A 13,024-nucleotide genomic window follows, 5' to 3' on the forward strand; every position below is an offset into this window, starting at 1 on the left:
ATATCGCAAAATAATTTTAAATTGAGCATATCTTTAGAATTTCCGATACACAGACTTACGCGCTGGAGATAAAAAAAAATAATTTTTTTCTATGCAATGTTGCCATCGCTCGCTTTGAAATCTTTGAGTCTGTAAATTAAAAAATCGTTAAAGTTTTATAAAATATGAAATCGATAATAAAACAAATTCCAAATTTAAAATTTGGGCTTCCAGATGCTCATATTCGCAGTAGGATTACGTCATTCAAAACTGGATGGCTCTAGGTACCGTTATTTAATCACAATGCGAGAAACATACATATATTTATGCAGATTCTTCATTATTTAATTTCTTCAAATTTAATACAGAGCGATAATATTTGGTGGCAACAGCTTGAAAAGTGAAACGGACGTTCAGAGTGATTCGACGCAAAATCGCAAAACAAAAACAATAGTCCCTCAGGGACAAAGCCCCTTTGGACTAAAAATTCCTAATTTACCTAATTTCTTTTGCTGTGGTTTAAAAAGAACACATCTAATCCAGGGCTGTGTATCAATATACTCCCTCCCCCCCCAAAAAAAAAAATAAGAGGAAAAGTGTCTTTTCTTTATCAGATAAATACTGGAATTTCGAAAAGAAATCGTTATAGGCTCTTCGAAATTTGAAATATTGTTCTTTAGTAATTCATTAATCTGGAAGTTTCAAGCCTAAGTTCCATGAAACTCAATTTTTCATGTATGTATATATAATAAAATACGATGAAAGCTTTTAGAAATAATTGGCGACCTCAAAATTAACGATTCTAGGTTTTATACTCTCCCCCTAATATTATCCTTTCTCCCAAATTCGAGATCTTTTCAAATTACATAATACTGCTTGAAAAAGGTAACTAAAAGTAAAATTAACCAATCACGGCTTAGATTCACCTATGCACCGACGCAGTATAAATGCTACTTTAGCGAGGAACTACCTTCCTTTTTTAATGACTTCTGCTATGCCAACAACGCTGTGGCGCTATGCATCCCTGCCTAAAATGGCGTCGTATCTTTTTTTCTTTTTTCTGTTACATAAAAATTACTGTATTGAACGACGTTTGAAAAGCAATTTGTCTTCCAAGGAGATGATTTGAAATGTGTAAAAATAAAGATGGTGATTCTTCAATTCAGTTTTATCAACGTCTTATTCCTGCCTTTTCCACCCAGCCATGTCTCATCCAGAAGTTAAAGTACCGGATTCCTACTACGTACTTAAAACATTACATATATATAATACAATAAATAATTTCCATAAATTTATATCATATAATATTAAATATAGATCAAATAGTTGTGGCTGATCATCGAGAAAAGACTGCATATCGAATAAGACATACAAATGTTGCTCACTGATATACTGCAATCACAAATTTAATGTTATTCTTAGCAAACATTAAAGTAAAAATTTTTATGTGTGACACCACATGACTTCCTTGTACGATTTATTAAATTATACACATTTTTTTCATTTAAACGTATTCCTCGAATCTCATTAGAATATTTATCATTCAACTAATTCAGTTCTTACTTCGCGTCAAGACAAAAATACATAAAATTTCAAAATATCTTCAAAATTATAAAATACAGGAAAATAAAAACATCAAGTACAGTTAAAAACAGTTTTAAAAAATTTCGTATTTAAAATTAGAATTTGTATTCCAAAACAAGCAATTTGCCCAACCGGCAGAAGGAGAAAATGTTCGGTGCTTAAAAATTTAAACTTGCCCTACAGTGCAAAAAGACACTAAGTTGGTCCACCAACTGACTTCCTTTACTTTACTATTAAGAGTTTTAATTGCTGATAATTCTGCAACTACTGCATGCAGATTAAGTAAAAGCATGATAACCTCAACCGGAACATAAGAACAAGCAAAAACTGCACAATTTATCAACTTATAAGAATAAAAAACTTAGCTCAACGAGACGGGTAAGAAGGTGGACATACAGTGGTGGCCAAAATTGTGGACACTTTTGGAAATTTTTATATTTTTGAACTTTGTATGCTTATAGAAAATGCTACGTTTCGCAAAATGCAAACTTGTATATATCATTTTAAAGAGAATTTATTACTGAATTCAATACAAAACACAAAATTCAATTATTTGCAATACAAAAAAAGTTATATGTACTTTAATATAAATAAAAAACACAGTTATGAAGTGATTTGTAATGTCTAGCTTTCCTGGCCAATCACTGTTCTTCTTCTGAGAACCAATCAAATGTTAGTAGCTGCCAGTAGAAGCTGACATCATGTTTACACTTGAAGCAATTCATTATTTTGCTTTGTTCTGTAGAAGGAGGACCTGTTTCTTATACACTGCAATTACAAGTAGGAATTTTTGTAAAAATTTTTAATACTTATTCAAGAAGCAATAACATCAAATAAAAGAGTAGATTGGACACCTAGAAAGAGATGTAATATTATTGTGCTACGAGAAAGTGGTCTTTTCTATGCCGAAATTGCAAGACAGGTGGGTGGTTCAGTGACTACATCTGGAGTCCGAAAGTTTTGTTTACGATATCAGGAGACAAGTTCAATAAAAAGCGAAGAAGGAAAAGGCCTAAAAAGGTGCACCACATCTGTTGATGACAGAAGAATAAAAATACTATGTCTCCAAGATAGAAAAATGTCATCAGCGGCCATCAGAAGTGATCTGAATGATGCTGGTGTTTCTGTCAGTTCAAGAACAATCAGGAGAAGATTAACAGATGTTGGACTGAGAGGTAGAATTCCACGAAAAAAGCCTTATCTTAATTTTCAGCAACGAAAAAAAAAAAAAAAAAAAAAGACTACAGTGGGCAAAGGAACACATTAATTGGACAGATGATCAGTGGTCACAATTTATATGGAGTGATGAAACTAAGATATCGTTATTCGGTAGTTAAATAGTAAACAATAAATTTACTGCAAGAAATGAACTGAATATTCTAATTATGTCTAAAAAGAATTTTTTCTTGCATACATTTTTACTTCCTCTCGAATTCATTTGAATGAATTTTTTACTTTTTCTTGCGTTACATCTGCAAGTACAAATAGAACAAAGGACTCTTTTTTTCCAAAACAGATTGTAAAATGAATTTATATATACAGTGTTGGCCAAAATTGAGGACACTTTTGGAAATTTTTATGTTTTTGAACTTTGTATGCTTATAGAAAACATTATTAATTTCTTGAAACGAGCTGTTTTAACACCTCTAAGGATTTCGATTTTTAAATTTTAAATTAATTTTTATATCTTCTATTAAAAAATTTCTTATGGTGAAAAGGAAAAAATATGTATGCCGGAGAAGCACTCAGCTTACAATTTCAACCAAAAGACCTCTTCCCTCCTGTCCTCCTGCAAAGTGGAAAACAGAGGTCAAATATTTCCCTTCCTGTATGAGATGCGCTTATCACATCACGGGAACTCCATTCATTTAACATTAAATTGGGCTCAAATTATTATTACGTTTAGACATTACTATTTATTTACCAGTACTTTACCCGAAACATGTGCACGATGAAGTTTTAAATCATTTCGTGAGTTGATTTATTTTGTTAACTTTACGGATCATTATTGCGTAGAGTTATGTTCTAAAATAAACAATAAAATAATAGGTTCACCTTTGTTTAACCTTTATTTAATATTATTTATTTATTATTTCATCTCCCTTAATCTTTGTTCAATCATATCATCAAGTCTTAAAGTATATATACAACTTCAAAGTTATATTTTTTCTCTATATTTTAATTTTTCCAGTCTTGTTCTCAGGCATTTCATACCGTAGCGAGTTTAACAAGTTCCTTTATTTGATTCATTAGAGAATCGGAGGGGTGAAGGTTCCTAGCATTTATTTATCAGAAGATTGAAATGCGTTTGCGCATAAATTTGTTCTGTTTGATAACAATTCTTCTCGCTTCAATTATATTCTTCAGATGTCTTTAACTTTTTATGCACTTGTTAATTTTTCATATGCATTTGCTTCTTTATTTACATTTATATTTATGTGAACGTTATTTTTTCCACTACTCTGTTTTGAATCTAATAGCAAGGAACAGCATAAATTACGTAATTATGTTATGTTATTACACAGTGTTATTCCATTATTATATTATGTCAGGACTACTGTTCTTTCTCATTGATGTGGGAAACATCAAAAGGAATCCTGCGTGGTAACCGGAAGCTTACTTAAGCTATGTTTGTGTGTACGATAAATAGAGAAACAAGTTAAGAAGGCTTAACTTTACCCTTTATTTCACACAGCGCACAGGTGCTCCTGCACTTCTGGATACTTACCAGAGGCCAATACTTTTGGTCTAAAACGTAAAAAATGAGAAATACTCATTTAACAACTAACTTAACTAAATAAGAATTAAACTTAAATGTTTCTCAGAGACTATTAACGCGAAGATTGGCCTTTTGACACTGCGCATGTAGTGAGCTAAATGCAAATAATACAATATGTCTAGTACGTCAGCAGGAACTAAGTTCCGGCCTAAAGGCGGACACGAATTGACTGAAAACCACGCGCGTAGTACTGCAGTAAGAAGATTCTCTCTCTTCTTGGATAGAAGCCACTTCTTAAATACCTTCTACCGTTTTGCAATTCATTAGCAAAAAAATTCTACTCGCGCTTATTCTGGGTGGTAATAGAAAACAAGAGAGGATAGCAAAGTTTAAATAAAATAAGCGTTAGTAGAAACTCAAAATCCTTATAATTATATTAGTTAATTACTCCGTTATGTAATTATTACAGTAAGTTATATTTTGCTATGTTATGAAATTATGTAAAAGGAAAATATGTGCAAATGGTTTATTATTATTATTATGATTTTCGGAACTTAGCGTTAAAAAAGGTGGGGAGAGGAATACACGAGAAAATAAGGGAGATACGATCTATAATTTTATTTCTATTTTCATTTTAAATTATCCTTAACCTCAGTAATTTAATATACTGAACTTAAAACTTGCATTTACCATTCGGTGGCTTCTTACCACTGCGTGAATCAATATATATTAGCTGAAAGTTAAGTTATAGACTAGAATGTAGTATTCTAACGGAGCAATAAAACATTGAAAAAACAGCAAAGCGTAAACTGCCATGTCAGCTTCTCGAATTCAAAGCACCTATCGAAGCGGGATAGGCATCAAAATTCCTCGTCGATACGAAATGTAATAGGACAAGCTTTGGAATTTCATTTCGATCGCTACTTGCAGTTAAAAGCCTCGGCTGGCTGAAGTCCCTTGCATATTTCGGATGACATCGAGGCGGATGGCGGAACACATTCCTGAAAGTGTTGTTCGAAACGCAGGGAGCAAGTCTTTTGAATTTTAATATGCTTCGGAAACAATCCCCTCCATCTAGCAGACAGATTTGTGTCTGATATGAAATGACATAACTTTTCGATCGAATATTGTATATATCTGACTGCTGATGCTGTTCCGAGGTTTCTTTCTTTGTTTATCAATCTAAACAGGGATTTTCTGCCCCTATAAAAGTAATTTTATTATTGATTTCTTTGCTCCTAGGGAAATTCATAACACAACTCTAACATATACAGTGTAAGTTATTTGACTTGAGAAAATTTATGCATAATTTTTTTTAATATTATAACGAATCATTATCTTATGCCAATAGTCTGAAACTGGCAGACACGGACCGCATGCGGCACATAAGCAATTTTATGCGGTCCGCAAATTTATTTCAATTATGTATTTGTTGCAAAGATTTCAGTTACAGAAGTCCAATTTTACATTATTTCCATTAAAATTAAAAACAAATGTGAATAATGCAACAAAATAAATGTAAGTGAGACTAACTAATTTATAATTGCGGTATAAATCGTTTTCAAAGATTTGAAGATACAAATTTGGTTAACTCTTATTTGTACTTAATAAATACGCTCGAATAACGAATTTTTGCCCCAAATTGCTTTGTTTAAGAACACATTTATATGTGAACAGCTTCTTTTTTCACAACTGAAATTTAATAAAAAAGGAACCCGATTGAAAAATAAATATCTACAATCCGTGATGAAGATAATTTTTAGCAATTTTTCTTCAAGCCTACAAACTTCGGAAGAATGCAAATGCCATTAAATGTCACATGCTGTAGTGAGAAGTAAAGAAGTTTGTAATTATTTACATACAAACATATGTATATTTATAAGTGTTGAAGAAAAATTGAATAAATAAGAGAAAATGAATAAATTTTCATTATTTATTCTCAAATTTTCCCCAACTTGGACACATTTTCTTTCTTTCTTTCTTTTTTTTTTTTTTTTTTTTTTTATTTATTTAAATAGAATAATTTTTATTATGATTAATACAACACATTGAAGGATTTGAAATAAATGTCACTTTGAAAATTTAATATTTAGTTGTCAGTATGTTTGAATTCTAAAGGCTGCGAACAAAAATGCCGTGCAGATACCAAATTTAAGAATTCAGATAGAAAATAAATATAAATTTGAATTTTTTTCTTTACTCTATCATCATTACTATTATTATTATTATTATTACTTTTCTTATAGGTTTTGAGAAATATTTAGTAAGTGAACTTCGAATTCAGTTGAGTTTATTTTATTGACAAAAAATTTTCACTCTGTTTAAAAAAAAAAAAAAAAAAAAAAAAAAAAACTGTTCCATCAGCTGTTCGGCTAATTGCTAAACATTGCCAAAATTGCTAAACATAACTGAATGGATGCCTGCATCGCTATTTCGCTACCGACTTATCGCTAAAGCATAATTTCATCTCGTTTGTTGTTCAAACGTAATTTTCTATAATGAATGATGCCTTTTCTTTGAAAATATTCAGAATCGGAATTCAGAAGTGCAGAATCGCTCATTTATTTGTTTGCCGCTTTTTACAAGGGTAAAAACAATTGAATTTTTGTCAATTTGATTTTACTTTTTAAATGAAAATAGATCTATGTGTACATATATAAAGTCAAGGGGGTGCGCAGTGCCATTTTTGTGCAATTCTGGGATTTTTTTTTTAAGTGAAAATAGGTCGATGTGCACATGGATACCGAGTATGTGCAATTCTTAAAAACGCGTCAAGCAGTAAGTGATTCTGCACTTTACCCTAAATTCTATTGCCTACTTTTCATCATGGGCAATTCCCAAATTGTTTAATCCATAGGATATCAAAAAAGGATTTAAAAATTAAACTAGCATTTCAATGGCATCTTAAGAAATATAGAACTATATAAACTTACGCAATCTGAAGCCAGCGCGAACGCTAGATTTGGCGCGCTGTTAAATGGGCGTGTTTGCTAGATTTGGCGCTTTTGCGCATACATTTTCGCTGGAATTTTTTTACGGCCCTCAAAACAGAACAGTATCGAAATTACTGTATTGTGAAGTTCAAAAATCTTTACATAATGTTATATAATTTCTGTGATTACTTTTATTGGAGCTACAGCTAAAGAAATTTCATAAGATTTAAAATTATAAAAATTACCAGCCTTCGCTTCATATGAATATAGAGTCAATATAGAAAACAGTTGGCAGCTCTAGCTACGGTTGCTCTACAAAATATGGTCACACTAACACCATTCTACTTAACATAAATAGCGATGATTAAGTTGTTGTAGCATCTTATTATTAATGATGAATTTTAGTTCAGCAATTTGAGACCTAATAATATAGCCCAAAATGTGAAGAAGCAATAAACTAATTAATTTATTTAGTAAAAGAAATAATTTTTTCTTAAAAGTTTGTTATAAGGTTATTTCGCTTGAGTCCAAGTTTTTGTTAAATGCTGTAAATAACTTTTAGAATATCGGTTTTAAACCTGAAACATTAACTGCTAAATATCTCAATTATTTTTATGACTTTCATGCTGTTGTTATCAATGTTGCAACCAATAATTTTACACATATTCATCTAAGCATAAATTGTATGAGTAAATTATCTCTATTTTCTCCACAGCCAGTCTGTTCTCCTCGGATCCGCGTTAGGATCAGTACTGATGGTCATTCTTGTCACTTTAGTTTCCTGTTTAATATGCCGAAGATGCGTCCCTTACAGAAGAGCTCATCCCTCTCTTAATGGAGGTAAGTCTTGCCAATAGTATTTTCCTCTATGAGTTTTCATTTAACTGCACACAGAAACCAATCTTGTTTATCGTGTCATGCTTGCTAACTTTCAACAATACAAAAACTCTTCCTTAATTATCCATGTCAGAAGGGCATTTTGTTCCAATATCCACAGCAAATTTGCGCAGATAAAAGTTTAGAATTTTCTTTTCTATAACTATTTTTATGTTTAAAATAATTTTTTAAATCTTACTAGCCTATAATGTTAACCCTTTTGGACCCATTTACTGAATAGTTAGAATCAACTGAACATCTACTTCGTCCCATTTAACTGCAGAGAGCTCGAATCTTAGCCAAGTTTCTCTTGCTCATACAGAAAAATACCAGTAGAATGTATACAAACCCTTTCAAAAAGCCCATTAGAACAAATTTATCCCATAAGTATATAATATTAGCATTGTTGCGTGCGTACAGGTTCGTAATATATTCTATGCACACAGAACCGATGATGGCTTGATAAAATTTATTTTACTAAAAGGAATGCTTTAGAATTCTGTAATTTTCGGTAAAAACACTAGTATCGCAGTGCACAATCAGTAACTACACTTCAAATTACTGAGAACGTTAAACACCGTGCAATGCCAAGCGCATCTAAACAACGAAGCTCACACGGACATATCTCAGTTCTCCGTAGTCGACTCTAATTGAGAAACCGAAAACTGATACTCTCTCTTCGGTCTTATACAGTTTTTCCTCGGCTGCAGAGAAATCTCTAGTATCTTCCATTTCTAGAAATAACTTTCGTGCTCATAAATAGTTATTCTTTTATCAGCTTCAGGATTTATTTGGAGACTCACAAAATGCTTTTTTCCTTTCGTGGCAAACATCAGCTAGCAATCTTGCTACCTAGTACGCTAGTATTACATAGATTACATCTCTAACTATACGAACTGCAGAAAGGTAAAGTTTCGCAGAAGGTAAAGTTTCTTTACATCCTTTTCAGATTTCAATTTAAATAGAAATATCGAAAATAATTGGTAATCTTAATTAAAATAGAAGATATACTTATTCCCTTGAACTATTTATGATCAGAAATGCACAGTCTAATTCGGCATTAAATGAAGATTTTCTAGTAAGAAATATTGTTCTTAACCGTTGATATAAATTCATTTTCTTTTATGAGTGACCTCGAAGATATCATAACGTAACATTTATCTTCTGTCTTTCCTCAATTTCAGGTCCTTTATATACTATGCATTGCAGCAGCACAACGAGTGGTATGGCGAACATGTACTCCTTCTCCGGTCAAACCACGGCAGTTACAACTCCTTTGGATGGTCCACACGTTTTAGTAGACTTAGATAATCCCGAACATGCATATACCGTACCTATGAACAACCAGAGAGGTTAAGTACATTTATATGACTTTAGTCACCCTTTAACAATCCATTTTTCATTTATTTTTATCGAAAGTACATAGGAAAACAAACAAGAAATGAGCATTATTTTTACGGGCACCGATTTATCCTTTTTTCATTCCAAATTCGGCAAACGGCATGTCAGAGGGTTTTATCGGATGAAGATGTGCTGGTGGAAATTTTGGTCTCCGTCTCCATTCTCGACAGTGTGATATACCGTTGTGTGCTTTCATATAGCTCTAGCCAATCCTACTTCCTTCTTATTCGGTTGTACGTTTTGGCACGTCTGGGATAGCAGGCGGCTGGAGCATCATGAAAAATTCTTAGAACACGGCTGCGAAGTTATCTTGGTACTACCAGAAGCCATTGCTGTCCCATAGGATCATAGCTTCTATTGTAAAATGTACCAGTTATTTGATAATTTTAGCACGCCTCGCTTCTTTTGAGAGTTTTAATGATGGACTTCAACTGTTTATCCTTTTTGCTGCTCTTTTTCGTAATCTGCGGTTTCTGCAAAGAAAGGGATATCGTAATTGTTCTCAATAATTTGTTTGACAAGGGGCTTCCTTGATAGTGAATCTGTATTCAAGTTTTCTAAGATACTGATGCCGTACTCCTGAAAAATGGGAGCCCACTGTACAAGTCTTCCAGATGAATGACCCACTGGCCAGCCAAACATAAACTGTGGTGATTCGCGACTACGGTGAAGGGTTTTCCATAGAGATAGGATCTGAATTTTCTGATCACCCAGATGACGGCAAGACATTCCTTTTCGAACATATAATAGTTCCTTTCAGCTGCAGTAAGGGACCTGGATGCGTACATTTTCTGCCATCCTGAATCTGAATCAGTACTGCACCGATGCCATAGCCGCTAAAATCCGAATGTGTACCTCATTTCTGCATTTGGAATAAAATCCCCTAAAGCAAGGCCATTGCTCAGTAATATTTTGAGTGTTGTAAAAGATTCCCTCTGTAATATGTTAAATAACAATTTTGCATCTTTCTTCAATAAGTCATGCAGGTAGGGTTTTTGCGATATCAGCAAAATTTTATAAATCGTCGTAGTAGAAGTACAAGCCCTGTAAACTTCGGCCATAGGTGATATTTAATAGAACAGGGAATTTTGCTACAACCTTTATCTTTTGTGGATCGTAATAGATCCCATGTTGATCCAAATGGGGCCAAACTTTATTACAATCATCCTCAATGATGACAACTGAATCTGGTATCGATAGACTTCTTTCGCATGTCAGAAATCCGCTGCCAACAATCTGTTGCCATTTATTTAAATCTTTATTGTCTGGAAGGATTTTTACAAGTTGAGATTTTTGATTTTCACTATCGATATTGGCACTGGTGTCATTGAAAAAGTTCCATCCAAGTATCATTTAATGGCTACATTACGGAAACACAATTCAAACGGCTTCTTAGTCCAGTTCAAGTCAACCTTTAAAATACAGCGTCCCGAGGCGGCTCCAGGTTTAGCACAAGCAGTTTTCAGTATAGGTCCATTCTGAATAATCATAGGAGCATTTTATAATTATTATCCTCAATAAGCATAGCAGAACTGCCAGTGTAATTCTTCGGATATGACGAAATAATCGACACTCAAATCAACAAGAATGTTTTACACAGTGTTCGGTCATGTTGATAAAGGTGGTTTCTTTTTTAACATGGCTGTTGTGTACGTCAGAGGATTTTCTTCATCCGAGGCTTAATCTCCTGCACAGGTCGCTTGAGTTAATTTTCCTCATTGGGTCGGCGTGGGGAGCGGATGGAACTTTATACTGGTGACTGTGACTGTCTGCGATTAAGAGAGCGCAGTGGATAAGGTGAACTGCTCCTCATTCAGGAGGAAGTAGGCTGTGCATAATCGTCGTCGAAGCTGTATAGAGAGTCAGTGTCTATATCTAGCATACCATTTTAAGTACCATTTTATAAAACTGTGTTGGTTTCTTGTCAAGGTTAAGTTTTGTATTCCCAGTTTTTATATTTGCAGATCCTTGAACTCTCAGATTCTTATTTACAGTGTTTTTTGATATTATTCTCAAACGTTTTATGTTTATCTGTTACTTATTATGTTTAGCTGTTATTTCTGTTACATCAAAACAAATGTTTTCAATTTAATTTGTGAATTTCGAATTGTATTTAAATTATATCATAATATCTTTATCCTTGTTTTTAATAAATACTGGATGCGGTGTGTAAGGTGGGATTACACTATGTACCGTAACAGATAAACTCTAGATCCTCTGGCATAGTTAACATTGAGGAACAAGTCTTTTATCGTATGAACTGAGTTTAGACTTGTATGTACTTTTGGATTCTGAACTTAAGAAGAAAACATATGAGAAAAACGCCACTATTTACTGGCAGTTCAGAAAATGAAGACATAATCATTTGCACGAAAAGTGTTATCATCAGTATTTTGAGGATGAATGTAATCTACTACATTTTGACCTAAACTGAAGAACCATAAAAAGTTTTACATTGCTGATTTGAAATTTCTTATCTTTTGAAATTAATTACAATTAGCGACGTATATTACTGCAAAGTAGTTTTTGAACTTCCCCATGTTATTGAGTAAAAGCGCCAGGATGAACTCAGTTCGAAAATTGTTCTGCTCCACGAAAATAGAAAATATATTTGCGCATACATCCTATCTTGAATAGACTTACAAAATGTAGTTTTAAAGTTGCCATTTTCTGTTCCTTTTCTTAAACCTTGCCTCGAGTTACATTTTTTTGTTCCATCATTTAAATTAGCATACAGAATAATATCAGTTTAACGATGATGAAGAGGTGAAAGATAGCACTAAGCATTACTTTAAGAAGTGGTTAGATTCTTCTTATCTTTAGTACTAAGCACTACCTTAAGAAGTGGATAGACTCTTCTTATCTTTAATAATCAGACTATAAATTAAGAGATAAAGTAAGAAACTTTAGTAGATCAATGACGACATCCCAGGAGATGGATAAAAATTAATGGCAAGTTTTTCAAACAATCTACTATAATTTATGTTAAAATTAGAATTTACTGAAATACTTTATATCCATTCACTTCCAAAGTTTTAACATAAAAAAATATAAATTTCAATAAAAATCTAACCATCTATTGTGTATTTTAAAAGGAAAATATCTTTGCATGAAAATGGAAATAACGTAGCAACAGATATACGATTTTTATTATTATGCTCATGTAGATTAACATCTGAAATTTTAATAAAGAGTTCAATTCATTCAAGTCGTATTGTGACTGCATTCAGTCAATTTTCAGCCGTACCATTCTAAATAGCATTTCTTGCCAACACTAATCAAAGCCTAAATGTTATAGTAGCATAATTTCAGCAATGATGGAATTGATTGTGGAAAGCGTTTCATTGATGTTTAACGATGTTACAAAACATTCAGTAATTTGCAAAGGCTCACAAGCAAATACAATAGCCTCCCTCTTAACCGACTTCTGCTTAACCTGATCTCCACTTTAACCGGTCGTAATTAATTTAAGTACGATAATCAAAAAATTATAAAAAATTGAAAGTTCCATAACTATGTATTTGAAGTACAA

The 13,024-nt window shown here is 32.6% G+C and overlaps 1 protein-coding gene across 7 annotated transcripts in view; it reads left to right on the forward strand.

The window, feature by feature from the left end:
* LOC118188177 (uncharacterized) overlaps positions 1-13,024 on the forward strand; it is a 728,837-nt gene that overhangs the window by 699,211 nt on the left and 16,602 nt on the right. For all 7 annotated transcript variants that reach the window (XM_085813502.1, XM_085813503.1, XM_085813499.1 and 4 more), the window contains 2 exons: positions 7,931-8,055; positions 9,276-9,443. In XM_085813502.1, coding sequence (XP_085669628.1) covers positions 7,931-8,055; positions 9,276-9,443 — 293 coding nt within the window. The remainder of the gene's footprint in view (positions 1-7,930; positions 8,056-9,275; positions 9,444-13,024) is intronic.

The sequence above is a fragment of the Stegodyphus dumicola genome, chromosome 3 (assembly GCF_044657685.1).
Source record: "Stegodyphus dumicola isolate Sdum_Otavi_A_Nest chromosome 3, ASM4465768v1".
Classification (NCBI taxonomy): Eukaryota; Metazoa; Arthropoda; class Arachnida; order Araneae; family Eresidae; genus Stegodyphus; species Stegodyphus dumicola.